This window comes from Lasiodiplodia theobromae (genome assembly GCF_012971845.1).
Source record: "Lasiodiplodia theobromae strain AM2As chromosome Unknown scaffold_3, whole genome shotgun sequence".
In the NCBI taxonomy this organism is placed as follows: domain Eukaryota; kingdom Fungi; phylum Ascomycota; class Dothideomycetes; order Botryosphaeriales; family Botryosphaeriaceae; genus Lasiodiplodia; species Lasiodiplodia theobromae.
In genome coordinates this window covers 284471-311990 of record NW_023336519.1, presented here as the reverse complement: position 1 = coordinate 311990, position 27520 = coordinate 284471, and the positions used below count along the sequence as shown (strand labels likewise).

The 27520-nt window shown below is 54.1% G+C and overlaps 7 protein-coding genes across 7 annotated transcripts; 2 read left to right on the top strand and 5 right to left on the bottom strand.

Annotated features, from left to right (window-relative positions):
• Positions 1-804: 804 nt before the first annotated feature.
• Positions 805-2027, top strand: LTHEOB_1049 (Cell wall glycosyl hydrolase; the record flags this gene model as incomplete). The annotated part of the gene is made up of 2 exons (XM_035507140.1): positions 805-1863; positions 1935-2027. The coding sequence occupies 2 exons, from the start codon at positions 805-807 to the stop codon at positions 2025-2027; spliced, it is 1152 nt and encodes a 383-aa protein (XP_035367396.1).
• Positions 2028-2900: 873 nt separating this feature from the next.
• LTHEOB_1048 (uncharacterized protein) lies at positions 2901-4109 on the bottom strand (the record flags this gene model as incomplete). Its single annotated transcript, XM_035507129.1, has 1 exon — positions 2901-4109. One exon carries the CDS (start codon positions 4107-4109, stop codon positions 2901-2903), a length of 1209 nt encoding a protein of 402 aa, XP_035367395.1.
• Positions 4110-5706: 1597 nt separating this feature from the next.
• On the bottom strand, positions 5707-7746 carry LTHEOB_1047 (Nad+ kinase protein; the record flags this gene model as incomplete). Its single annotated transcript, XM_035507118.1, has 1 exon — positions 5707-7746. One exon carries the CDS (start codon positions 7744-7746, stop codon positions 5707-5709), a length of 2040 nt encoding a protein of 679 aa, XP_035367394.1.
• Positions 7747-9938: 2192 nt separating this feature from the next.
• Positions 9939-10542, top strand: LTHEOB_1046 (Mismatched base pair and cruciform dna recognition protein; the record flags this gene model as incomplete). The annotated part of the gene is made up of 2 exons (XM_035507107.1): positions 9939-10040; positions 10111-10542. 2 exons carry the CDS (start codon positions 9939-9941, stop codon positions 10540-10542), a joined length of 534 nt encoding a protein of 177 aa, XP_035367393.1.
• A 509-nt stretch (positions 10543-11051) lies between these two features.
• LTHEOB_1045 (FAD-dependent pyridine nucleotide-disulfide protein) lies at positions 11052-12479 on the bottom strand (the record flags this gene model as incomplete). The annotated part of the gene is made up of 1 exon (XM_035507096.1): positions 11052-12479. The coding sequence occupies one exon, from the start codon at positions 12477-12479 to the stop codon at positions 11052-11054; it is 1428 nt and encodes a 475-aa protein (XP_035367392.1).
• A 5204-nt stretch (positions 12480-17683) lies between these two features.
• Positions 17684-19153, bottom strand: LTHEOB_1044 (uncharacterized protein; the record flags this gene model as incomplete). Its single annotated transcript, XM_035507085.1, has 1 exon — positions 17684-19153. One exon carries the CDS (start codon positions 19151-19153, stop codon positions 17684-17686), a length of 1470 nt encoding a protein of 489 aa, XP_035367391.1.
• A 5757-nt stretch (positions 19154-24910) lies between these two features.
• Positions 24911-25432, bottom strand: LTHEOB_1043 (GNAT family N-acetyltransferase; the record flags this gene model as incomplete). Its single annotated transcript, XM_035507074.1, has 1 exon — positions 24911-25432. The coding sequence occupies one exon, from the start codon at positions 25430-25432 to the stop codon at positions 24911-24913; it is 522 nt and encodes a 173-aa protein (XP_035367390.1).
• Between the last annotated feature and the right edge of the window lie 2088 nt (positions 25433-27520).

Here is a 27520-nt window from a genome sequence, read left to right as displayed (position 1 = left end):
AGAAAAAATAATTTTGCAAAGAGGCTATTCGCACACTCAAAGCCATGCGGAAAGAGAGATGTTGCTTTAAGAATATTGGCAGAAAGTCTCCTTACCGGCACCGAAGTGGGGCCGTTTGCTAGCGCAACACGCAATAGGGGATTCGATGTTCTCGTCAGACCGTATATTCAACATCTACGTCCATTGACCCTTCAACTGCCCGTTGATGCTGCAAAGATGGGTAGGCCGATCTCGCAATTGACTTGCCACAGTGAAGCACATCTCAGGCTCCGATCTAGCCGGTGCCAATTCCACCAACGCGGGGAAAGATGCAGCAATCATCCATCAGTGCATCTGCCGAGCGCAGGCGAACTCGCGGCCCTGCCGCGCCGGCAATCCTCCCAGAGAGCGGAAACAGATTTCTCCGCCCAACCAGGCGTGCCGCAGAGCTCGCTTGCGAGCACTGTTTGCGCCCTAATACTCTTCGCCAAGGCGCGCCAAGCCGTATGTTAGATTCGCTCTGGGGCTCCTTATGCTTGCAACGGCCGGCGATCTTGGCAAGGTGGGAAAGGTCGGCTTCCTTCCATGACCTGCATGCAGACGACGTCCGCCCTGCCAGGGGAGCAAGAGCTCGTGTGGAAGAAAAGAACAATGCGCTGTCTCGCCGCCCCCAATGCATCGTGCTCCGGAGTACAATAAAAGGGCCCCGCCGGGCTGTTGTTTCGTTTCGTTTCCTTCCATTCAGCGGTTCCAATTCGTTCAATTCCTCTCACTTCATTCTTTTAGAACCAAAAAAGCGGGCTTCAAGCTTGCTACGAATTAACCATGAAGTTCTCTTCCGTTGCCGCTGTTGCGGCCCTTTCCACGGCGGCATCCGCAGCCGAGCAAAAGTACTCGACCTGGATGATCGACTCCATGATCCTCAAGAACGTCGAGCCGGACAACCACTACACTAACGGCGTGCTCTACCGCGCGGCGGATCTGGCATACAAGGCCTACGGCAACAAGACCTACTACGACTGGACCAAGGCCCAGGTTGATGCCGTGGTCAGCGAGAACGGCACCATCACCGGATGGCCTGCGGAGAAGGACTCTCTGGACGACATCCTCTTCGGCCGGGCGCTACTGGAGCTGTACGGACAGACCAACGAGACGCAGTACAAGATCGCGGCCGACAACCTGCGGCACTCGCTCGACAAGCAGAAGCGCACGCCGGCCGGCGGCTTCTGGCACCGCGTGCCCACGTACCCCAACCAGATGTGGCTGGACGGCATCTACATGGCCGACGTCTTCTACGCGCAGTGGACGTCGCTGTTCGAGCCGGCCAACGTGACGGCCTGGGACGACATCCTGCTGCAGTTCGAGCTGATCGAGGAGCACCTGCGCAACAAGACGACCAACCTGCTCTACCACGGCTACGACGAGCTCAAGGAGGCCGTCTGGGCCGACCCCGTCACCGGCGCCAGCCCGCACGTCTGGGACCGCGCCCTGGGCTGGTACGTCATGGCCCTGCTCGACGTGCTGGACTACTGGCCGAAGGACCACAAGGGCTTCGCCAAGCTGATGGACTGGTACGTCACCGCCATCGATGGTGTCGTTGATGCGCAGGACCAAGAGACGGGCGGCTGGTGGCTCGTCATGGACGAGCCCTACGCCGGCGCCGAGGGCAACTACATCGAGTCGTCCGGCACCGCCATGTTCACCTACGGCCTGCTCAAGGGCCTGCGTCTGGGCTACGTCGCCGGCGAAAAGTACAGCCAGCCCGCCTTCAAGGCTTACGAACTCATGACCACGGAGTATGCCGTCGCCAACGCTACCGGCGGCATGCTGAACTGGGAGGGCACGGTCGAGGTGGGCAGCTTGAGCGGTAACGCTTCTTACGAGGTGGGTCTTCCCTTTCACCGCTACATTTGACAACTTGGTTTTTGTTTTGCTGACTTGTGGATCGCGTGCAGTACTACATCAGCGTCCCGCTTGCCGAGAACGACCTCAAGGGCGTCGGCCCCTTCATCTACGCCAGTCTGGAGTACGAGGCCTACACTGCTTAAATGGTGTAACGGATGAAACCAAAGGCAGTACATATACGGCGCGTTTTCAATCTTCAATGTCCATATTTTTTTACCCTGTCGCGAATGAAACACGAAGGATTTGTCAATGACCACCCACCCCAATCAGTATTCCTGTTGCGCGTGACGTGCCCTCTTGCTCCCATGACCCAATGATTGCTATTTTTTGCCGCGCGCGAAGCTAAATATGCAGCTTACCCAGACGGTAGCACTGCCGTATCCGTTCAAACGCCCCGGTCAGCAAAGCGTCACATGGGGCTCATCCAATCAGCCGCCAAGATTGTAGTAGGCGGCGCCTGATGCGGTGTTTTTGCTCCACTTTGCTCGTGGCAAGTTTCCCCCCGATTGGGACTTTGTTTTCGCTTCTTTCTCATCGTTTCTCTTCCCCTTTTAAAGAAAGTGGTGTATGTATTATTAAACGATTGCAATCGCAATCCGAGCAAAACTCAAAAAGCAGTGAGAAGCGGCTGTTGTGCGCGAGAGGTTGCATCGTGGCGTCCATCCCCCGGGTATACTGACCAAACTCCGTAACCACTCTAAAGCAAATCGGAACCGGTTTCGCCCATCATCCCAGAAGCGCCAAGTGAAAAGACTAAAAAAAGCCATGAACAATATATGTCCCCGAAAACAAAAAAAATATGTGTACGGAAGAGAAGAAGAAAAAAAAACAAGTCAACAGGGGGCGGCGGTGGTGGTGGTGGGGAGTGGAGGGGAGAGAGGGATCGGGAGAGTATAAGAAAAGAAAATACAAACAAAAACAAAAAACTCATAAACGTCGTAGCACATCAGTCTTCCTCATCATCGTCATCATCAGAAACAAAAGAAAAAAAAACAACAACCAACACTCCTCAGCTACTACAACCACCTATCCAGCGTTCCATACGGCGGAAACCCCCTCCTCCCACCTCCGGCCCCCCTGCTCCCACCACCACCACTACTTCTCCTCATCCCCGCCACCGGCGCGCTGGGTCTGTAATTGTAACCCCCCTGCCCGCCGCCATTAAACGCCTGCCTCCTCACATTCTCCAACGCCTGGCTCGTCGCCGCGCGCACCGCGAACGCCGACGCGTCTCCAGCGCCACCGCCTGCAGCTGCATACTGATACTGCGGCGGATACGCGTAGCCCGCGGTGCCCACGTCGATGATTGGCGCGTCGGCGCGGCGGTGGTTGCGGCGAGCGCCAGTGTTCGGCCTGGCTGAAGGCCGAGACGAACGATGCTGGCGGTGCGATGATGAGCTAGGTCCGCCGACGCCCGTTCCGGGCGGGCTGTGGTAGTGCGCCCGGCCGGAGGAGGAAGGGTTGGAGGCGTAGACGGGGCCGGTGCCGTAGGCGAACATGCTGCTGCCACTACTCCTCCTGGTCGAGGAACCGGGTTCGCCAGTCAGGGGTGCTGCTCTCGCGGCGGCGGCGGCGGCTGAGCGGGTGTTGTAGCGATGTGTCGGGGTATACGCCGACGACGACGACGAGGGACCGGCCTGATGGTTGTGGTTGCTGTGACTGTGGTGCGAGGTCCGATGCGCGTGGCCGGGGTGGTGCAGGGCGCACGAGGCGCAGGGGTGCGGGTCGGGATGGGCTTTGGGCGGGCCGCGTTGCTTGCCGCGGCCGCGGAGCTTGGTGCCACTGCCACTTCCACCGCCGCCGCCTGCGCCGCCTCCGCCTTGGTTTCGGGACGAGGACCCAGGATAGTAATACGACGAAGGGTAGTACGTGGTCGGGGAGGAGGAGGACTTGCTAGTCCGCGGCCTCTTGTTGGGCGATGAAGTGTTGTTGCCGCCGCCCCACCATGATGAGCTGTTGGTGTTGTTGTTTATCGAGGAGGGTCCAGCCAGGCGGACCCGTTTGTTGTTGGGTGTGGTGAAGGCGTGGGGCTGGGCGCTACCGTAAAGGGATGAGGCGGCAGCGGCGCGGGGCACCAAGAGCGGTGTGCTCTCGGCGGCTGCGGCGGCGGAAGGATAGGATGCCGGTCGACGACGTTGGGCGGACGTGTTGGCCTTGGCCTTTGCCTTTTTCTTCTTCGAGTTGGAAGAGGCTGGGGCGGCGGGCCAGAACCAGCAGCATACCATGATGTTGCTTGAGGGTGGATGGTAGCAGGGCGATGCGTTGTTGTGGTAATAATGTTCAGTGAAGGTGTGTCGAAGGACGGTGTGGATGGGATGCGCGACAGTTAGGCCTTGGAACGGAAGTGTTTCTTGGAGGAGAGTGGAAGGCAGCTCTTGTCTTGACGGTCCTCTTCGGGTTGCTGAGGAGATGCAGAAGAGCTAGGCTGTTGCTCGCCTTCCTCGTGATCTGCCTGCTGAGGGCTGGGAGGCTGTCTCTTATGGAGGCGATGACGTGCAGGAGGGAGGCAACTCTTCGGCTGAGCCTCTTCTTCTTCCTCCCCTTCCTCTTGCTTATTCTTAGCTGAGCGGAAAAGAGCACAGCGCCGATTGGGCTGCGGCTCTTCCTCGCTTTCCTTCTTGGGACAGCAGCAGTAGACGACGCAGGGGGATACACACTCCCAGACGAGCACAGCGGTCTTGATGATCCTGATAATCTCAGCAAGAGGTATCATTTCGACTGGACGACGTGGAAGAGAGAGAAAGATCTTACAAAGACAGAAAGTAGGACAAGACGAAGTGAAGAAAAATCCAAAACTTCTCAAGGCCGAAAATGGTGAGAGCTCCTCTTCAACTGCCCAGACACACCTCTTTCCGACGCCGCACCAGACCACGCGTCGAGCAGGAGCACGCTGAAGCTGGAGCGTGTTCGCATCTGACCCACCGGGATGACGACCTTTTACGCAGGTTAGGTTTCCTGCTTCCGCGCCCTCCGACGACAAGAATTAGCACACGGGCGCGCCTTATGAGCATAGCATGTGCGCCGCAGCTGAATTGGGAGCGGGGGTTGAGGCGGAGAATTAAAACAACGAAATGACGAGCAGGCGAATGGCAGCAGGGCTGCTCACTGCAGCATGGGGGCGAGGGAGGCGGGCACCAGTTTCGGAATGACCATCTTGCATGCAGGCTGGACTCGGGCGGGGCCGCCAACGTGATTATAACAGACGCGAAAGATGGAGACGCGAAACAAACACGAGGCCCGCTCAGGGTGGGTACGATGACTGATTTTTGAGGCGGGCATCTCGTGCGCCGGCTGAGGATGAGATGGTGGTGACCCTCCTTGTCATGGTGGGCCGCTTTGGTCCCATGTGATGGCGCTCGTGACCACCCTCGCTGCAGTCCCGCTCTCCCGCCCAAGCCCCGTTCCTGCAAGCGCTGCGTCATACCGACCGCACCAGAAGCAGGAACCCGCAGGAAGAGCAGCGGCAAGCGATGGCTCGGCCTGTCTGGACCTGTCAACCAAGCCCAAGAACGCGCACGCCTCTTGGGGGCCAGCTGCCCGTGGTGGCTGGCTGCTGCGGTCCGCCCCCGCCGGCTGCCCAGTCCCCCGGGCCTGCTCTCACTGGTTGCTGTCGAATGCGAGCGGGTGCAGGCGATAAGCGCGGAGCACGGTCCGAATGAGGAACAAGATGCTCCAACTGGAATTCCAACACTATGTACTTACAAAGGCGACGTGGTATCTAGATCTCTGTCTCTATCTGAGGTGGTATGATGTTCATGGCGACGAATAATATGCGCCGGACTCCGTGCAAGGAAATTGCTGACACCCCCTTCTAGTCATCTTCTAAGCCCACAGCCCGCTCCCTCTCCTCACCGGGCTGCTGTTACCCGCCGACGACGTCGCCGCGCTGTACCCGGAATCCCGGCCCGGGTCGTCGTCGTCGATGTCAATGTCGAACTTCTCCTCGCCCGCCCCCTTCTCGTCAGCCCCGTCCCACGCCTTCTGCTGCGCGCCGCGCGTGTTCCAGCGGAGCGTCCTACCGAGGCTGTCGAACCACTCCGTCGGCCGACTAAGCACCGTGGGGAAAGGATACTGCGACGCCGCAATCGTAACGTGATCGCCTTGCCGCAGCTCCACACGCCCCTTGCCGTCGAAGGCGCAGTATGCTGTCGCGCGGCTATTGCGCGGAACCGCCACGCGGAGCAACATACTGTCATTGAGTAGCATCGGCCGGAACGAGAGCGTATGAGGGCAGATCGGCGTCAGGAGGATGGCAGGGATGTCCGGATGCACCAGCGAGCCGCCTGCCGAAAGCGAATAGGCCGTGCTTCCCGTGGGAGTCGAGAAGATACAACCATCCGCCTGCACGATCGTGAGCAGCTCGTTCTCGCCGTACAACTCCAGGTTTGACACATATGGGCTAGGTCCGCGGTCGATAACCAGCTCGTTGAGGACCTCGTACTGCTCGGCCTCCAGGTGCGACGGCGACTCCGGGTCCGAGGCATCGTGGCTGGGGTTCGCGCGGTAGACGGTGCAGGTGAAACGCATGCGCAGGTTGACGCGCATGCCCGCATCGCCCATGACGCGCGACAGCTGCTCCTTGTAGCTGTTGAACTCGAAGTTGGTCAGGAAGCCGAGACTTCCGAGACTGAACGACAGGATCGGCGGCACAATGCGCTGGAACAGCCAGCTCGTGTACAGCACGGTTCCATCGCCGCCGAGAGTGAGCACCAGGTCGAACTTCTCGGGCATTGAGAGACAGAGTTCCGGAGTCCAGTAGCGTAGCATGTTGCCGAAACGTTCGTCCTTGGCTAACAAGCCTGCAGCGTCGAATCGCCTCGAATTGCGCAGCTTGTGGTCGACGTAGACGTTGACGCCGACGTCGCGGCCGTGTCGCGGTGTGGTGAGCAGCCAGTCAGCCAGCTCGTGTGTGAGGTCGACAAGCTGGTTGTCGCGGGCCTTGGTAACAATCATGACGTTCTTGACGGGAATCTTTACGGGGCGGCGCTGCAGCTGCTTGGAAACCTCGCGCACGCCCGTGGCTGTCTGCAGGAGGCGCGAGTGCGACATGCCGTCGTCCTCGCGGATCTCTTCCAGCACCTTGTCAATGTTGACGGCAGCATCGAATTTCTTGTGGAAGAAACACGGCGAGGCCAGGGCAGTGATCCTGCTGGCCGTCAGGCACTCAGGGTTCAAAGTTAGGTCCGCAAGCGCGCCCGAGAGGCGCTTCCGCGAAAGGCCGGGGCGGGTCTGTGAGTCTTGCTGCTGCTGCTGCTGTTGCTGCTCGCGTTCGCGGTCGCGGTTGTTCTGCAACAAGCCGTTGATGGAGGAGGCAATGGACATGTTGGAGGTTGGCGGCGGGCGCGACGCAAGAGCCTTCATGATGGTCTGTCGCGGAACCGAGTCGATGGAGACGGCGTTCTTGCGATGTCGGCGCTCGCGGAACGACTTGTGGGGCCGCTGCTCAAGTTGAGGCGGAGGGCACGAAGGCGCGGCGAGGCTGTGGACGGCGACGGGTGTGCTGGAGCGCTCGTCGTCTTCTTCAATAAAGGCGGAAGCCCTCGGGGTTTGTCCGCTTACATCCAGCGGCGGAGATACGAGTGGTGAGGTCTCAGAGTGGGCAGCGCAAATAAGGCTATCTCCGGTGGGGAGCTGGGGCGTGGGAGAGGGCAAGCGCTGGTGGCGTGCGGGTGTTGAGGAGCTCCTCAGCCGTGTGGTGGGCGGGACGGGCTGGGACGGTTGGATTTCTGGGGGGCCATGGTGATCGGGGCGGGTGAGGGCGTCTTCGATGGATAAAGAGGTGGGCGTGGGCGTGGAAGGCGGAAGCTGGATTCTACGGGCGTCCAGTGCGGAGCCGGGATTTGTGTCGGGCTCGGCGGCCATGATTACGGATTATGCGCTGTTGCCGAGTGCCGCGTCGCTTCGCGTTCCCCCACTGGCCGCGGCTGTCCCACAGCTTCCGATTGCACAACCGTCTGATTCGCGCCCGCTGTGACGGGACAGGGCCTGCAGACGTGCCTGACGCCTTGCAGTTTGCTTGTCGCTGGAAACTCGGCGTGGGTGACGCAGGGTGATGCACGTCGACGCAGGTGCTCACGGCTGAGATCCAGTCCCAGCGGAGAGTAGGTGCAAGAGGAGGTGTGACGAAAAAGGGCGGCGGTAATGAGCGGAGTGAGCCGGACGCACTGCGATCGAAAATGAGGCCTGCTCGGGTTCCGAAAGAGTGCAAGAAGAAGAGGAAATATAGGCACGAAGCGAAGAGAAGTGAACGAGGGGGGTGGCTTGACGGAGCTGAAGCAACGGACAGCGGCGAAAAAACCCGACTCTTAACTCGCAGCGCGACTTCAACAACAAGCAGGCACGGACGCGGACCACGGGGTTCTTCGCGCGGCGCCTCGTGGAGCGCTTGCCTATTCCTGATGTGTGAGAAGGCTCGGGGTAGGGACTTTGACACCGGGGCTGCCTCAGCACCGGCACGCCCCGTCCGGCCCTCGCTATAGCCCCGAACCAGCCCATCCAAGCTTCGGCCAAGCTTCTGCGGGACGGTTATATTGTCGGAAGTGAGCTATTTCGGACACGCGAGATCAAATTGATACGAACAGGACGGTGTTGAGCTCCGCCGCTGCAATATGAGAGAACGCCCGCGGCCGAGGAGCGGGCGAGCCCCTCATTCCAGCATTTTCTTCAGGGGCTGCCTCCCTCCAGCTCGCAGCTCTGCATGCAATGAAAGCCCTCCTGCTCCTGCAGGCCTTCACCGCTCCCAGCAACCAGGACGCTGTGAGACGTCTCATCTCAGCCGGGTCGATATGCCTGCAGCAACACCATGCCGATCACCGGCCGCCCCCATTTTTAACACTCCAATTCCCCGCTATCTGCGGGTGAATCTCGCAGCCGCCCGGCTAAGACGGCGGAACCCTAGCCTGGTGAGACTCCTGGGGCCGGAGTGTCAAACACCACATATATGCGCGCTTTTGTCCCGCGCCCTCACTGGCTTGGCTGCATGGCAAAGCCGCCCTGAATCATCAATCCCGCCCCAATCCCTCAGCCCACGTTTTTCTAGGCATTTTCGATTCCTCCACTAGCACTCGATAACGGGCCGTTACCCAGACAAGGAACATGCATCTTGAGGACGGCCGTGTTTGAAGTCGCCCGTATCTCTCCGATGTATTCGCTCGTCGTCGGAAAAGACGGCGGAAAAGGCGGCGCCAACAACAGCCACGCAAGCTGCTGTTGCTTGAAGCCAAGTAATTCGTCGACGCCTCCAGTTTTGCGTCGAGTTGCAGAGCCAACGGCGACAGCAATTGGCTTAGTGCGGAGGGCGCACGACAGTTCGTCACGGAGAATGCGGAGTGTGAAGCGATTGCGGAGCATGGTCCAGGCCGACGCCACGACTGCGCCGCCGCTAAAACCGCCGCCCAACGCTTCCAAGATCTAGCCGTTGGGCCAGTGGCGAGGCGCAACAAGTTTTTGCGGCTAGCAGGCGGAAACTCAATGACCTTGGCGGTTTCCAGTTTGTGCAGCCGTTTGCTGGCGAAGTAGTAAAACGCTGCGAGCCTTTGGGGTTTGGTCAACGACGCATATCCAGGGATGAGCGGTGGCTGAGGTGTGGGAGACTTTGCTGGAGGGAGGGGCCGAAGGCTGGTGCATCTGCGGCGCGCGCATCATCTATGATACCGACATGGTTTCAGCCCGCAAGCGGGCGTGGCGGCCACCACCAGGGCAGGCCACGAGTCCAATGACGTCGCAGACGCCATCGGAATGCCTGAAGAAATTAGCAGCCACAAATGCCATCCGCTTGTGGCCGATTTCGTGGAATCTGTGCTGCAAGAAATCGCGACGATCCGCGCGTGGATGCGCAATGCTTGGCTTGCACCTGGCAGCCGCGACCCCTCCACCTACGTCATTTGTCGTCACCATAGCTTCCTCGCATGCCACCTGCACTACAAAGGCGCCCATATAATCCTCAACTTGCGCCTCAACATCGACTGTTTCTTCTGCAAACAAACGCACTCAGACAAACACTCAAAACAAATCTCCACAACTTTTCCAAACTCAACCACATTACCACATTCATCATGTCCGACAAGAACACCTCCACCCTCCAGTCCTACGTCGACTCGGCCACCAGCGCCGTGCAGTCTGCCATCGGCGCCGTCACCGGCAACCCCGCCGACAAGGTACGCTTCGCACTCTTTACATCCTGCTCTCTTTTTAGCACCAGTTCTCTTTGCTAACATTGCACTATAGAAGCAAGCCGAAGACAAGAAGGCCGAGGCCCAAGCCAAGGATGACCTCTCGCACGCCGCGGCCAAGGCCGGTCCCTTCACCGTCAGCGCCTCTGGCGTCGCCAAGGACGACCCCAACCGCACCCAGGGCTCGTGGAACCAGACCGTCGGCTCCGGCAAGGAGATGGTTGGCAACCTGGTCGGCAGCGAGTCGCTGAAGCAGGAGGGCGCCCGCCAGAACCAGGAGGGCAAGGGCCAGGAGGCTCAGGGCCAACTGAGCGACCTTGGCGGCGGCATTGCCGACAGGGTCAGCGGCACCATCGGTGGCGCGGTTGCCGGCCTCACCGGCAACGAGGATGCCAAGAAGCAGTACGAGAAGCAGCACGACCAGGGCAAGACGGCCCAGCGCGGCGTCGAGGCCGAGCTGCAGAAGCAGGCCGATGCTCAGAAGTAGGGTGATGCTCGGTCCTCTTTCTACCCTAGGGAACGCCCCATGAGTATGAAGATTACGATTATGACTTTGTAGTTTATACCCTGAAATCAACTTCTCTTTCTTGTTGACCAACCATCTTGCAACTTCGGACAACGTGGTATGAAACGAGATATGTGTGACAGCTTAACCAACATGTGCTAGAGCAGATCCGGATGGTTCTGAGTCTATGCTAACTAGGGAGATGGGTGTTGAGTAGGCTAGTGGAAGCTTAAGAAGCCGCTTATCTGGTTCTAGCGCACCGGATAATTACCACGCAAAGGGTGCGTTTAACTGTAACTTATTAGCGCACAGGTCTGAGAGGGCGCCTTGCTGTACATATTCGACATCTCTTCTCAAAGTACAACATCACTGACAGATGATGATTAAGCAGAGGACTCACGATTTTAGCCAGCTTTAGCAAATCCAATAACGCCTTCGCGGTCTCAAAAAGAAGATGTAAAAAGACTATCTCCGCCGTCATGCCAATGTCTTCAAAGTCTCGCCAACTCTGAACCAAACAGCCGATTAACACCCCATGTCAGGAAGATCATCGACTTCGTCCTAAAGCTTCTCGTCCACGTCAAACTTCCCTGCCTCCAAGACAGCCAAGCCAATTTCCCTGTCCACTCTCTGTCCTGAATGATTCCATCACGGCCGCCGATGTAAGTGACCAGGCCCTTCGGCCGGAACTTGTACGGCGTCTCGGAGCCGCTGTTCAAGACACTTGCAAGATACTTCGCCTTCTGCGTTGCCACCTCCGCCGTAGTGGGCAGCGGTGCGTCTTCGATATCACACGCATCTCCTAGCCCATAGACCCCCTCCCAAATCTCATCTTCCCCTTGATCCCCATCGTTTTTCGGCTTGAGAATGCGGAGCCGATTGTCCGTAAGCAGACGCACCAATCCAGAAGTGTACTTCTTCGCATCAAGCCTCTCAATCAACGGCACATTCTTGTTGCCCGTGGCCCAAATGAGCAAGCCGCACGGCAAACAGCCGTCCTCCTTCGTGTACAGCTCGTTCTGCTCGACGCGCTCGATGTGCGAGTTCGTCCGCACCTCCACATTCCGCTCCATCAGCCGCTCGCGCGCGTACTCATACAGCTTCTGATCGTACGCGCTAAGAATATGCGGCCCAACGTCATGAATCGCGATGCTCAGCTTGTCGGCAACGCCGGGATACAGCTTCAGCAAGTCCGACTGAGCCAAGTCCCAGAGCTCAGCGCAGATCTCGACGCCGGTGGGGCCGCCGCCGACGATGATGACGCGCAGCTTGTCGCGCTGCTGCTGCTCCGTCAGGCCAGGCATGGACGCCTTCTCGAGCTGCTCGAACAGGCGGCGGCGCAGCTGGCGCGCGTCGTCGACGGTGCGCACGAACTGTGCGTGGCGCTCGACGCCGGGGGTGCCGAACATGTTGGGCACGCAACCGGGGCAGATGACGAGGCGGTCGAACGACTCCTCGAACCAGTCGTCCTGCCGGCACCAGTCGAAGGCCGTCTTGCAGCGCAGCCGGCGCCGCGCGAAGTCGATGGCCTCGACGCTGGCTTTCACGTAGCGCACGCCCTTCTTCTTGCCGCGGATGGGCTCCTCGGCGAGGTAGAAGGCGAACTTGCCCGTGGCCACGCTGGCCAGGAGCGGCGTGTAGACGAGCGACGGCTGCGGCGAGATGATGGTGATGGCGAACTTGCGCTCGTCGAGTGATGTCGCCAGCGTGTAGCCGGCCCATCCCGTGCCGATGATGGTGATGCGTTCCCTGCCGTTGGCCGCCTTCATCGCGTGGTCGTCGTCTTCGTCGTCGTTGTCGATGTATTCGTTGAGGTTGTCTTCGGATTCGTCTTCGTCCGAGTCGTAGTACGGTGGCATGTCTCCGTCCTCCTCTTCCTCCAGGCGTGCGGATCCGGGCGGCGGCTTCTTTTGTATCATGGCTGGGCGAGAGCGCGCGGCGGAACGGGAGTGAGCGGGGCGGGGGTGTAGAGCGCGAGTAAGTCGAATCTGTGGGGAACCTGGTCGCGCATCTCGTCGTGTTTAAGTATATCCCCGCAGTCTGGAATGCTGAAACGGTAATACGTCGTCTGATTGGTCGAAGAGAGCGTGTTCCGGAACCGGGATGAACTCAATTTGCGAAGGGCAATGCTGATTGGCACTCCAGCTGGGCCAAGTGGTGGGGTAAGCTGAGCCTTTGTCAACAACTCCATGAGAATCTCGGAGCATGTCGGCTTCCCCGCCTGGAAAGGTATTGTGTTGGAGCTACTGCGCAAAGGCTCTACATTCAATGACGAGATGGCAGTGTCTCCCAAGTTCGCCCGGGAATAAAGGTGGGCAGAGAACCAGGTCTCCGGGTAGCTCTAGTAGTTAATGTGCTGACATGTGATTGCGCGGTAGATACAGTTGTCCAGCTTTACAGCAATCGTCCCAATTTTCATCTTTGCCCAGTGCAGACATTGTTTCAGTGACAGAACCCCGGAAGTTGTTTTGCTGCATCTTCTGCAACGCAAGCTTGAGCAAGAGCCAAGTTGTACTGCTTGATCGAGTAAACCGTGGATACCGTCCCCGCCACAATGCTGACTACTGTCAGAACAATCACCAACAATGCTAGCCAGAAAGCTGCCCACTCGTTGAAATTGCGCTGATCTCTCCATAGTTGCCAAATATTTCTTGGTGGGTCTTCAAATACGTCAAGAAGGTCAGACAATCTGTGCCCCCAGAAAACGTAATGCTCGATGTTCGGTATGCGCTTCCTTCCGCAACGGCCAAGACCATAGATGGGCTTGTTATTTTCCAGTAGAAAGCTTCTCGTGTCCTTGTTATGCCATGGAAAAAGGAGTTCGAAGGTATCGAGCGTCTCCGAGAGCAATGGTCTGGGAAGGATTGGCTCTTCGGAAGAATCCAAGTGATGCAAAAGGCAGACTTTGTGTTGATATACGCTGATACTTCTCCTCTTTCTATTGAGCTTTAGGTGATCTGCCAAGTTGTTTGTCCAGTGAAGGCGAATCCCGCACGTGCTGGACAGAAATGTTGCGGTGAAGTCTTCATCGAACTCACGGTGTCGGTGACGGGTCGCTGGACCACAGCTTCGATTTATCCGGCTGTGCACAAGGTCTTCCAATGTTTGATCATTTAGCCAGCCAATAGAATCGACACCGATGTCTATTGGGCCCAGAGAGGATGAGCTGGAACGAATGTGGAACGTGAGCAGAAGGCGCGCCGCAATATCCATCTGGTCCAGTATTGTTTGGTCCTCAATGTTGATGAATCTCCTGCTTATACTACTGAGAAGCTCTCTTCGTGTCTTGTTGCGAGTATTTCTGAAGTCATCGAGGATACTTAGTGTAGAATCGAGTGTCTGGATGGCAGATTTGGAGGAGTGGTGACGTCGGTGATTGCATTCTTCCTCCACATAATGGAGGAAGGTCTTGTACAGTTCGTCGGAGATGGAATTCTCTTCAATTCCCGATGATGGCCATATTCGCGAGACGATCTCGTAAGAGGTAGGGCTATCTGTGCGGCAAGGACCTGGTGTGGCAGATTGGCTCATCGTGTATGTTGCATAGGATTTTGAGATGATGCAGGCATGCGTAGCCTTATAGAGCTGGATACATGGAATGGAACAATTGAGGCTGTGAGCGGGGCTTAGCTCAAGAGGCGTTCTTGTCCTGTCTGAGCTCTTGGCTTGCGATGATATTACTGCCTTATTGGTCAAAGCAAGAAATCTTACCTTGCATCTCTGCAGTCAGCCTCGCGCTATCACCAAACCTTGCGCAGTCGACATCCTTCTGCAAGTAGCTTACATTCCCTGTAACCCCGCGTCTCTCAAAGCTGACGCCTCCCGCTGCCTCAAAGCCTCAGTCTTGATTTTTGCCGTCTTTTTTTTTTTTTTTGAATTCTTCCTAAATACGCCTCCGAGCAATGCGATAACGGGACTTCATACGCAACAAACTTTTCTTTCCTCATCGGCACAAGCATCTCCATTGAAATGGGCACACTTTTTCCACCCCAGCAAATGGCTACACCAATCACGGTCATCCGAAGACCGAAACCCGATAGCCTCGTCACCAACGGTCGAGACATGGACGCATCAATTTCAAATCGTATCAATGCCCACAGTTCGCACAGCAGATTAAATCACCTAGCAACACTATCCTCGCCTTCTCTAGTGGTTCCGAAACACGAACCGACCGACTCTCCTGGGGAAATAAGCATTTCCTCCCCGGTTATTGCCTGTACAAACTCTCCCAGGGATTCTCTTCCCCAGGAAAATTTGAGGGACGCTACAGTGCCTTCCTACAAGCAGATTGGGCCAGCGCGAGAGAACATACAGCAAGATTCTGCGCCGAGAAGCGTCGTTGATTGTCCAAGTTCTATCAACAATGAACCAAAGAACTTCACTATAGATACGGGAACGGCTTCTATGTCATCGCTCCCTTGCCACACGGATCATACCAGCGCTTCAAGTAGTCCAAAGGCCCAGGCAACTGATTGTGCAGACTCGATCATTTCTATCGATGGAATACCAACGCCTGCGACCGATCTGTCATTCACACAGTCACTCATGACGGCATTCTCTTCCAAGTCTCAATCAACACATGAGTACACCTTTACAGTCACTTTCCCATCACATATGGTATTCCAGGTGGAAAAACGTCTTTACCAAGGCAGTATAAAGGACATACCTGTGCCATCTGACCTCCATATGAGATGGGTCGAGTCAATCCGTCCTCGCATAACAGATGATGTACTGCCCATCCTTGCTGAGCTGCGCCGCCCCGGAAGACGATTCGAACCGGATTTCTGCATGATCGGGAGGACCAAAAGAGGGGACACTTCTGTGAAGCTTCGGCCAACTGTTTGCATACGCTGTGGCAACAAAAAAGCGGCTAAAGTCGTCAAGGACGCCATCAAAGACCTGGCTTATCTCAACGCATTTAGCCATGGCGTTGTGGAAGTTTTCGTTGGTCCGCCCGAACTTTCCAATTCAGACTCTCTTGAGATACTTGAGCCTTTGACTCTTACGGATAATGATTGTCTGATCGGTCACTTGGACTACCCCATCCATGTCCACCTGGAAGCCCCCTCGGAGCATCGCTCGGTATGCGGGCTCAAGCTTCTGGTCACTGCGACAAGAAATGACAACATTGTAGCACAAAGAATATCGACCTTAGGGGGATTCGTTTTCACCAACAACAAAGTTTTGGGGCTTACCACGGCACATACGATCCTCGGCTTTGTAGATGAAATCGTGGAATCCCTTTCCGAGAATGACGAGACAAATTCGACAGATTCAACCGACGAATTCTCGAGCGACAGTGACGGGCAAACGAAAGAGACCGAGCTCTTGAGTCCAGTTGATTCTGTCCAACGGCTTCCACTATCGGATCACGATGAGAATGATAGAGAACATAAAATGTGGTCCAGGGTTTCAGGTCTCGCATTAGCCGTCTTTGACGGTACAAGCACAATCCGCAGTCCAGCCGCAGATTTTGCACTAATCCAGGTGGAGGGACACGATGATGCCCTATTGGGTAATACCTACAAGGATCCCTCATCGGGGCACATCAACACAGTCAGCAAATATGAACCCGAGTCTGCGTTGCATGAGGGAAAAGTGTATATTCTTTTGGGCACCGGCCAGCCCAAAGAAGGTTACCTTCTGCCCCACCAATCGATGATGGTGGTCGATCGCATTGTACTGGACACAAGAAAAATACAGCTGGACTCGCCGTTATGTAAGTGACTTCACATACAGAGTACTGCATTTGCTAACAGGGTGTAGCCAAGGGATGCTCAGGAGCATGGGTCGTTCGCGGAAATGTCCTTTACGGAGTCATTGTTGCAGTTTACCGGAACGAGCCATACGCGCATATGATCACGGCAGAAAGAATGTTCTCAAATATTAAGAACATCTATAATCCGGTCGATACTGTCAAAGTCGCAACGCAAGAGAATATCAAGAACTTCATGCAGACCAGACAGAAGACCTCCATAACTTCAGAAACCATGCAGAGCCACTGCATGAAAAACGACACTGAACCTTCGGAAAAAGTCAGCATGACTTGTGATCCTCCACTTGAAGCATCGGTAGAGGAGCCACTTATGGCGGAGCCGGAGAAGACTGCTCCTGCCGCAGGACCAGAGCCAGATTCGGTCATACAATTAACTCCAATCTCTGTGGGATATCTCCAGGTTGGACGCGACATCCACATCCGGGGACCTGAGTTGGTCGAACGCGGTCCCTCCGATGACGAATTCTACTACAGCGATCGTCAAGAGGCACTGTTTTATAGACTGATCCGCTCCGCGCCTTGGTTGCAAGAAGGATTTCGGCTCATATTACTGTTCTTCGCGTCCATGATCGCTTGGGCAAAAGCATTGATCCGGAAATGCTTTTAGTTTTCCAAGCCATTCATCACGCTCTTACTCTTTTGGGGTTGCAAGGTCTACAATCGTGACAATGTTTTTGATTCCTTTTGTATTTCTTCTAAGTATTAGTACATAGAGTAGGGATGCAATAGTCTTTCTGCAAGTGCGGTAAATTGATGTTCCATTGACTCTGAAAGATAATCCTCCAGAAAAGGCGAAGAAAAGTAGGGGAAAAAGAAAGGCATCGGGACTGAAGGGTATTAACTATGCCGAAAGTAAGCTCTGAAGTTTGCTATTTCATGGGTTGCGATAGATGCGGAGAGATACCAAACGCTTTCCAAAGGCAAACCATATCATTTTGTACCCATTATCTACTTTAACGAGAGCAGGCTGACAGCTAGAGTCTGCTAGATGCTCTCATCAAACGCTCCCAATAAGAAAAGAAAACACCTGCACCCCATCCGTTCGCTCGCCCAACAAGAGTATTCTGACAGCCAGAGACTGCCAGATACTCCTGTGAAGTGCTTCCTCTGTTTGAATGAATCCCGCAGCCCCGTAGAAGCAACTTAAATCAAGAAGCAAGAATAAGAAAATAGCCAAAACTTTTTTCTGCACCCTCAGGCCGCTTTTCCAGAAGAAGACACCTGATACCGAAAGGTACCAAGTAGCTTCCTGAGAAAAAAGGTAAAAGAACCATTTTCGCAAACCACTGGTCTCGATTGCCAGTCACCGCCATCACTATCGCCATCGCCATCGCCATCGCCATCGACCTAGCCCCACTGTCGGACGGGAATTCGAGGCTGCTGAGCCTCCCACTTCTCTCTCTCGCTGTCGCTAATGACCAACAAGTTGTTTTCGAGGCAGTAGTCCAGAGCCTCCTTCCACTTTCTGAATTCCCGGGGGTCCTTCATCGACTTGTTCATTTTGCTGAGCAGGAGCACTGAAATGGCGTTTGGGGCGAACCGTGCACACTTATTTATGTACTCCGTGTAGGTGAGGAAGTGAGTTACTTGCACTGGATCCATGGTGCCTTCATCCCCCCCAAAGTCTGGAAGTCCACCCTCTAGGAATGCTGGCTCTTCACCTCCAGAGAACCTGTTCCACACCTCCTCGAAATGCTTAGTGAATAAAGGCGGCTGACAGAACGTGTTTATCTGCTCCAGTTGCATTTCTTGTGTACTGGGTGCGCTTTCAGGTAGAATATCGCCATACTTCGGTACATAGTGTTCACGAGCACCATTACTGATTCGATCATCTCCCGGAATAGTGGAAAAGACTGGTGACAACGCATGGAGCCACTTCATGCCCTTTGGCCCTCTGACTATCGCCTTGTGCTTAGACAGCCGTTTTTCTTTCAGAAATTGGGGTCTGTCGTACATGCGGTAGTCTGTTGCGAAAGCCTCAGGGTTGGATGCTGACGAGGGAAATAATTCTGGTTCTGGTGCAGATGTCTTTCTCTTTTTTTTCGGCCGGCGCGCAGGTTTATCCTCGCTCCTATCCTCATCGCTGTACTCCTCATTGCTGTCTGCATGTTGGTTGGTTATTTCCTTCCAGAACTTCTTGCTGGCTTTCAGCAAGTAGATGTCGTATCGGGAATCATTTGCGGGACCTTGAAGTTCGTAGGGGAAACGATCCTTGAACTTTGTGTAATATCCCGCTGCTCTGGCGACACTCAACGGGTTGAGGCTCTCCTTCTCTTCCGGAAAGGCCGCGATCAGCTTGTCGAAAAACCCCTCAGCACGCTCCAAATCTTTGTCGAAGGTGTCTGAAACCAAGCCTCGTTCAGCCGGAAGAACACCTGTGCGGCGGGGAATAAGAGAGTAGTGGCGCATCAGTGCATATCCAACGTTGAGCGCCGACAGGTACTCTCGCATCTCGAAGAATTCGAACTCGCAGAGAAGACCTTTCCGCGCAGCGTGACGAAAGCCCTCGGCTTTTTTGCGGAATATTTTCAACTTTGTCATCAAGAGCTCTTCATCTGGACTCTCAAACCATTCCACCTGGTCGGCGGAAATGCGTGTTTCTCCCTCGAGATGGAGTTTGACTTTGCTGCAATCTTCGATACTCGCAAAAACAGGTTGACCTTCATGCTGCTGTCCTCTGGTGACGTAGCCGATGTGTTGTCCTTTCGCTTGAACGAAGTAATTCAATTCACCCCACGTCAACTGTCTCTTTGGCACAACAGCATTGCTCGGTTGTTCCTCGTCGTCACCATCGCTCCGATGCTTGGGTGACATCATACAATGGGTGAGTGAGTGAGTGAACTTACGCATTTTGATTGTGGCTCACTGGCTAGATACCAGCAACGCTAGGGTATGTGTTCGTGTTCAATCGAAAAGATAAAGGAATTAGCAGGGCGAAGTTGTGGCCAGAGACCACAGCACGCGACGGCTGCGAAGGTGAGGAGCGGAAGTTCGGTGAAGCTGAGCTGGATGGATAGGGCCTTGAACGGATACAAGAGGCCAACGCTCTCGATCCTGATCGGCGGGCCACCGCAAGCGGTGAGGTGAGGTGATGGTGTCGGGCAACCGAAGATAAGGCAAAGAGGGAACAAGCTCTTCACGATGAGGTTGAGGCTGAGGCTGTACTGGAGTGGAAGGAAGTAAGGCGAAGGTTTTTCAAAGAGTGCCCGAGGTGGTCAAGCGGATGAGCACGTGGAGCTGCTGACCCGAAAGGTAGAGCGACAGGTGCCGGTATGATCACGACCAAATAGGCTGTGGCAGCCAATCACGCTAAACCCCATTTGGCACTACACACTGCAAAGACTTCAAGGGCTCGTTCCAAAGCCTGAATACTCCGCAGATCTCACCTGGACGCAAGCCTGATACGGCACATCATGCAATAGGTCGACGGATACACATGCAAGTTGAAAATAACCATCCCTATAGTACCCTCTGAAATGTTTTATCAACTACGAAGTTTACCTACGATGAATAAGCCAGGCAGCAAAAAACCGGCGGTATCTGCTTATCCTCCATCACTACAGTCCCCTCTCACAGCAGCTTTTCTTGCGAGCTTCCTCTCCTCTGCCCTTTGCTTCTTCATCTTGTCCTGAAATTCTTTGATCTTGGACTCCGGAACGCCGTTTTCTCGCATTTGAGCAACTGGATCCTCGACCTCTGCGCGGTATTTCCGCTTTTTGCGTTCTCCACCTTGGTCTCAGCTTCCTTCCTCCTGGACACTTCATCGGCATACCGATCTCGCTTCTGCTGAAGCTTCCTCTCCGGGTCGATCCCAACCGCCTTGGTTGGGCGAACTATCGCCTCTATGATTGGGACGCTCCCGTTTGCTGGCTCCCAGGGCACCATCTCATCGGCCCATGGGCCTATGGCAAGGAGAATTTCTTTGATAGTGTTCTTGTTGTCGGGCATAAATGTCAACAGCAATGACATGAGCATGACTTCATGTAGGATGCAGGAGAGCCTCGTGTCCAGAATTTCCTCAGCGGAACCATCTGTGAGGGTTGGCCACAGCCCGGTCAAGACGGAAGTCAAGGTCCGCTTGACCTTCTTGTCGTTCAATAGATTGTATAAGTAGCTGCCTCTGGAATCCTTAAGGATATTGTCCCGATGCTCCGGATTCATGTGCTCTGAGACCCGGAAGCTGATCCTTCTGTCCGTACTGGTCACTGAGCCGTTATAAACAAAGTTCCGGTGACCGGATGGAGCGTTGACGGGCAGTAGGTAGGTACCCAGACAACGGCATAAACCCTTCTTCGTGGAATATCTTGAAGTTTGTGTCGGCCCGGTGGGCGACTTTCGTCAAATCGCATTCTCGATGATTCCCGATCTTAGGCATCACAGCTAACTGCTCCATTCCATATCCACCAGTGTTGATAGTAACTTGAACGATGAAGCGGCCATTGTGGTTTTTGATGTACACATCGTGCTCACGGTTTGTAGAGAAGGTACGGTCGTGCACCCTGTTCGCGCATTCCATCTCATGTAGGAGAGCTGCCCTATTGAGAACGAGGTAAGCTTTTAGGTTCGGGAACCATGTCTGCTCTGCTTTGCTGAAAATGTCGATGGCTTTCCCATCTTGGGTCAGAAGGAATGAGGGAATTTGAGGCCCATCCTGGGCTTTTATCATGTTTCCAAACCCATCCGAGGAGACCTTATCGTCCCACGAGGGCGCCCGGGTGTACCACAAGTAATTGGTACTGGGACCTCTGCTCAGGTTTCTCCGCTCCAGCCATTCTGCCCAAAACTGATCGGAGAAGTCCCATTTGGACTTTGGTCCATTCAACTTACGAAGCTCCCACTACAACACCATGACTTGATCCTGCCGCTCTGCTTCGAGCATTTTTTCATACACCTGTTCAGCCTTGAATCCCGATCGTGTCCCTCCACGTCTCGCTGGCCGTCCGAGAAACTCTAGCCTCCACAAGCTTGCTTCATCTGGGCCATTTTCAACCAGTTCGAAATTGAAAACGCAGCAGTCTTCTGGGTCCAAGGCCAGCTCAATAGCTCCCTGTTCTCGATTCTCGGCGAACTACGGGAAGCACTGGAGAAGTCACGGCTTTTGATCGTATGAGCCAAGCGCTGAAACTTCCGAAAGTAAGCCCAGGAATGGCTTTCGTCAACTCGCACTCTCGATGAGTCGTCAACCACATTCTTGAACGACTCGTCAACTCACACTCTCGAGGAATTCGTCAAGCCACACTCTCGAATGCCCCCTTGCATGGTGACGGCACACCCAGGGCCGTTGTTGTGCACGGCCTGGAGAAGAGCATCATCGGCAGATCTCGCGCGGATCCACAGCCAATCGGTCGAGATGTACTCCAGCGGCGGTCTTTCAAACCCCGGAATCCGGAGGTGAAGTGGGGATCCGTCTTGGTTGATGCTCGGCTCGCAAATAGTGGACGGAGTTGTGTGCGAGTTATGACACTCGTTCTAGAGGGTGTGACATTCCATTTGGAATCGAGGGATCAACGTCACGTAGTGTGTAACGTCGGCGCGGTATTCAGCGACGAAGTACGAGCGGAAGAAGGGTGGCGGAGGCCCGAACTTGATCAGGCTGGACTCAATTACAGGCTTTTGGCTTTTAAGTTTATCGATCTTTTCTTCTCGCTCTTTCGCCATGAGCTCCGCGACCCAATTCTGTGAATCCCACATGCTGCCAAAGCTTGGCGGAATGATGTTGCAGAGTCGCTCAACTCAAAGAGTTCCTGGGACAGCGTGGAGATTATCGTACGTTTGAAGCTCAAAGTGAATTTCCTCAAGCTCGAGGAGGGCGTTCACAAAGGCTTTGACTCTGCTTTCGTACTGAGGAAATGCCGATGAGAGCGGAAGCTGGGGGGACGGCAGTGAGGACCCGGTGGTGGAGAGCATTGAGAGGATATCGTCACTGCTTGATTCATATGTCGATAACCGTTACGCTTGAAATGCTTCTCTGATCTCTTGAACGTCGCTCCGGAGCATCGTGAGTACGACAATGTTGCATGGAAGTGTGCGCGCTAGAGTCATTGCAGCGATCTTTTTCGCAAGAATGCTCACCGCGTGTGCGCCGTCATAAATTTTCCAGGAGCCTTGTCCAATTACTTCTTCATCGTATCCATTGACCGAAACGAATACTTCCCATCGAAGATTCAGCTTGCCGGCAAACCCAAGAGATTTTCCACGCACTGCATTCTCCATCAAGGTATGCGCTAAGCATGTGAGCTGCATAGATCGGGTGGTGGTTAATTGTGGTTTACAGAGTGTTTTGTTCACGAACTCGATTAGTTGTGGAACTTGGCGACGGCTTCCACGGAGGGTAATACATTCCATTCTAGAATCGAGCTTTGGAATTCGATCAAGCGGGGAGAATCCTAGCAATGATGCTAGGTGACTCTTTCCTCTTGATGCAAGGTTGATATTTCCTTGGGCGGGATCTCCTGCGAGGATTAAGACCTTGACTGTAGGCTTGACCGCCGTAACAATCTCAGCGAGGGCAGGCTCCGTCAGCATCGAAACTTCGTCGACGACTACGACATCCGAAGGGTATGCAAATTCCGATATTTTGGACAAGGAATCTGTAGCGGTGCACATGAGCCTGACGTATTGTATCATGTCGCGAACAGCCTCTCCGTGGGTTTCCGGGTTGTCTGCTTCGAAACCAGAACACCCGGCTCGATTTGGGTATTCTCTCACCCAGTCCTTCAAGCCAGCCTCGATCGAGTTAGCCCATGCTAATCGCATTTCTTCCGGACCCGAGGCGCTTTGGCTCTTGTAAAGCTCTTCAAGATAGCTTCCGAGCCACTTGGCAGTAGAGACCGGTCTTAATTCCTTTCTCTTTGTGAACGTAAGGAGATTGAAGAGAAGTCGGTCCGATGCTGCGGCTTCTGGTGTGACCACCAGGACGTTGAGGTCGATAGACCCCAAAACCTGGATGGTCATACCGATTTTCCAATTCTAGCAGATCCTCTCAAAATAACTAGTCCCTTGTAGATATTATTGCTGATGACAGCATCAAAAAAATGTCGCTGTTCGGAGGAAAGGGTGTTCCTTAAGATGTCGATGTCTGGAGGGAAGGTAGCCTGATCTCCCCACTGATTCCGCCAGATTGTTGAGAGGGGAGCTTGTTCGTTGCCAGGAAAACCGAGAAAGACCTTTTGGAACGATAGCCAACCGAGAGGCTCGAAACCTAACGTTTCGTTCGTAACAACCTCAAGGGCGTGATAGTGACGGGCAAGTTGGTCTGAGATTAAGCCCAACGTGATAGTCATCCGGTCGTCACCCTCGTCAAACCTGTCGGGAAGATTCGCTGGTTGACAGTTGAACTTAAACGAGACGTCATCCTCTTTCACTTCCTGGACGATACCCTCCCATGCATGGCTCGGGTCTATTGTGGGATTAGAAGCAAGGAACCCCGCAACTCGAGACCCAATTGTCGGCATTACAATTAAATGGTCCATGCCGTACCCTCCACTGTTGACTACAACTTCAACCGTGAGCCCCATCTGTGCTCTTGTGATCTTGACGTCGCGTTCACCATTCGTCGAGAAAGTCCGATCATGAATTGTGTTCACGCATTCCATCTCGTGCAAGAGAGCAGCTCTGTAAAGCATCAAGTATGCCTTTACATTTGGTACCCATACATCCTCTGGGTTGTGGAAGATGCTGATTGTTTTTCCGATATTGTCAACAAGAAAAGGCGGGACTTCCAAGCCGTGGCGAGCTGCGATCATGTTTCCACAGCCGTCGCGAGAGGCCGCGTCGTTATGCCATGCTGGCATCCTGGTGTAAAACCAGTAATTGGTAGGTTCGCCCTTAGAAAGGCTTCTTCTTTGGAGCCATTCTGCGTAGTACTCATCCTACCTATCGATCTTCGCGTTCAGGTTCTTTTTTTCCAAAAGACTTCGAGCCTCCCATGTCAGAATCGTCAACTCGCATTCTCGATGAATGGTCAACCCGCGCTCTCGAGGGACTCGTCAAACCGCACTCTCGAACAATTCTCTCTTGGCGACAGAATGTCCAGGGCGGTGGGTTTGTATGTGATGGCTTGGAGGAGAGAATCGTCTGCTGACTTTTCGCGTGTCCAGAGCCAGTTGCTGGAAATGTAGTCCGCATACGATCGTAGTCGAAGTCTTCGCGAAGGAGACATGCTGGTGTGGAAGCATAGCGAGGTGCGTAAAGAGAAAAGACGTCAAGTCGAAGATGGGCGGGGTCGAGAAGATCTTGCAAATGGAGCACCTTGGTGTCGGGGGCAGCTCCACGACCAGATAGGCAGCAACGGTCGGCGACGCTAACCCTTTCCGGACACGCAGACCATCTTTCGCATTCCTCGCGCAAAATCGACAGTGATCGCGACGCTGATAAGGCGGACGGCTTATCAAAGTAATTCTCTCATAAATCTGACTGATTCCACACTCCATGAACCTAACGACACCAGTACGTCAACCGAAAAGAAAAAAGGTCCAAGCCCAACGCCCAAACAAGCAAATGCCAGTCAAACCCCCCAGCTCGGCTTCTCAAAGCGTGACCACAGGCCTTAGGTTCGGCGCTCACGTCAGGCTCTCAATGCGGCGTGCTCATGAAAACAACCTCTCCATTCTCCTGGTCATGCACCTCCGCCCCCAACGCATCCTCATAGAACTTGATGGCGTGCGGCGCTCTCTTCGCCATGAACATGACTCGTCGCACCGCCGGCAGCGCGTCCGTTCCTTCCTTGATGCACCGCATCATCCATTTCGCCAGCCCTTTCCCTTGATATTCCGGCAACACGAAGACGTCAGTCAGGAAGAAAATGGTAGCATGATCCGTGACCAGCCTGCCCATCCCGATTTGTTTGAGAGTCGAAAGATCCGATTTTCCTTGTTCTTGGGGCGTTGTGGTCGATTGCTGAGTTTGGAGGTAGACTCCGTACCAGAGGGATGTCTTGAGGATCGTGTCCAGGCTTTGTGGATCTAATGCGGCGGCCCAGTACATCGCAGAGTCTGCGAAAGATGCTTGAACGAAGTCGCGGGAGATAAGGCTTGAGTCCGTCGAGATGATGAAAGTTTGGTCGCCGACTTGGCGCTGCCATTGCTTGGTCTCCATGGCGTCAATCTTGTAGAGAGTTTTCAAAGAGGCTGATATTGGGTTTGTCCGTGAATGAGTTACAGGCGGCACTCAGTGACTCTATTTAGATGTTCCGGACAGTAGCTGGTTTCGGTGTCGGTTAAATAGTTGTAGCATGCGCTGGCGTGACTCACATCTTCAGTTTAACGTAGATCTGGCGCTAATGGCGGGCCGAGCTATCAACACCAGGAGGACTGCACTTGAGGAAGGCTGGAGATACTACCTGGAGATGCGCGCTGACTAAATGCTGGTCTCTCGGATTTACGCGAGGTACGAATACGCCATTGGTTCGGAACCACAGACAGAGTGGATCAATGACATCCTCTATGACATCCTCAGCGATTCCTTTCATGAAACCTGAAATGGTATCATTATTTCCACTCTTCTTCAATGCATATTCTACTAACCGTGAAAAGCAGTTGCTGCCGACATGGCGAGCTCTGAAGAGAGTCTTTTGGTTGACGCCACACGACCTCGGACTCGGCACTCGTACTATTCCAAGATCTCGGATATGATAGTTCCGAGATATACTGTCAAGTTATGCATTTGAAATTGAGAATGAAGGTCATGTGGCAGAAAAAATGGAACCTCATGAGCAGCCTGGGAATTTCTCTGACGCGAAAGTTAAAGCATGAATGCGGAACCTCTATACGTTACCTACCAAATTTTCTCAGCAATGGCTTTACGCAAAATAGGCAGTGTACTAGTCTCTAGAGATTCTTAGTAGCGGATATTGGATACACATCTTTTAGAGCTTCAGAAGAAAAGATCGCCGGAAGCCAACCACAGCTGCGGCTATCAACTTTCGGCGTTGCAACATCTCTCCAGTGAGCTCTGTTCATGCGAAATGAAAAGGCCGCAGCGCAGATGGTGTGAAATAAGTCTGAAGATGGCTGGAATGCAATCACTATGCTACGGTGTAAAACTGAGGGGTTTCAATGAATAATTCGATATGCTGTTTCGATTTCCGCAAATAAAAACTTTCATTTGGTTCCTCGAAGTTGAATTCACGCTCGCCCAAGTCTGGACTATCCGTTTAATTATGCGAGAGGCGTTAACTCCTTGGTTCAGAGCCTCTCGAGTTCGTAGCTGTCAGAGCTTTGCGATGGTCCTTCGTCGGCGCATCGAAGGCACCAATTAGCTGAAGAAAGTCAGCATGAATCAAAGCCTTCCTTAGTATGATAGTACCTCTGGAGTCTTGTTTCTCTGCCACATGGCTAGACACCAAGCTTATCATCGACCAGAGGGCTCGGAGGAAAACCAGATTGGCGAGTATCACCGAGACAATCAGAGACGCTGGGACTTTCTGAACCGGAATCTGACACAGGTAGGTGTTGAAGATGGAAGAACTGTTGATCGTTGGCTTTCCTGTCACAAGTTGTGAAGAGCCGTAACTACCCGTTGCAGGACCAGCAGGGACCCAACCAGTTGCTGCATTCAAGCTGCTGTAGTTGCTAGTGAATTTTCGGAGCACCTCATCATCGGTTAATATATTTGGCCCGCTTTTACTGGAAAATCAAGCCGGGCACAAGCAACTTCCAGCATATTCCAGGCAAACAAGCTAGCAATCAGCCAGTTAGTCTATGAAAGACCGGTAGATAGACTGACTACAATCACTATGCGATCTTTTCAACTCTTGTCATGCCTAAATCGGCGAGCACAGTACTGTAAAATGACTTTGCAGGCGCGTCGACGGACTTTTTCAGATCTCCCCAGCTGTTTCCTTCTAGCGAAAGGGAAATGTCGGTCAGGGGGCTGAAAATCCGGCCGTTTTCCCAAAGGAAATACCAGGTGATGTTGAAGAACGCCGCATCTGAAATGTCAAAAACACCTTCAGATGGCCAAAAGTCTATCTGATTTAGCGTGAATTTATTTGGCTTTAGCTTTGAGATACTGCTTACTGAATGTTCCTTTTAGGAAACCAAGATCCTGCTCATTGTTGAGACTCTCCATTCGTAATGCTGCGTCAACCCAGCTATAGGACCTGCTACCGTTAAATCAATGCTTACCATAAAAATACGGATTCTTACATAATTGATTCTGCCCACCACATCGCCGGAACTTGAG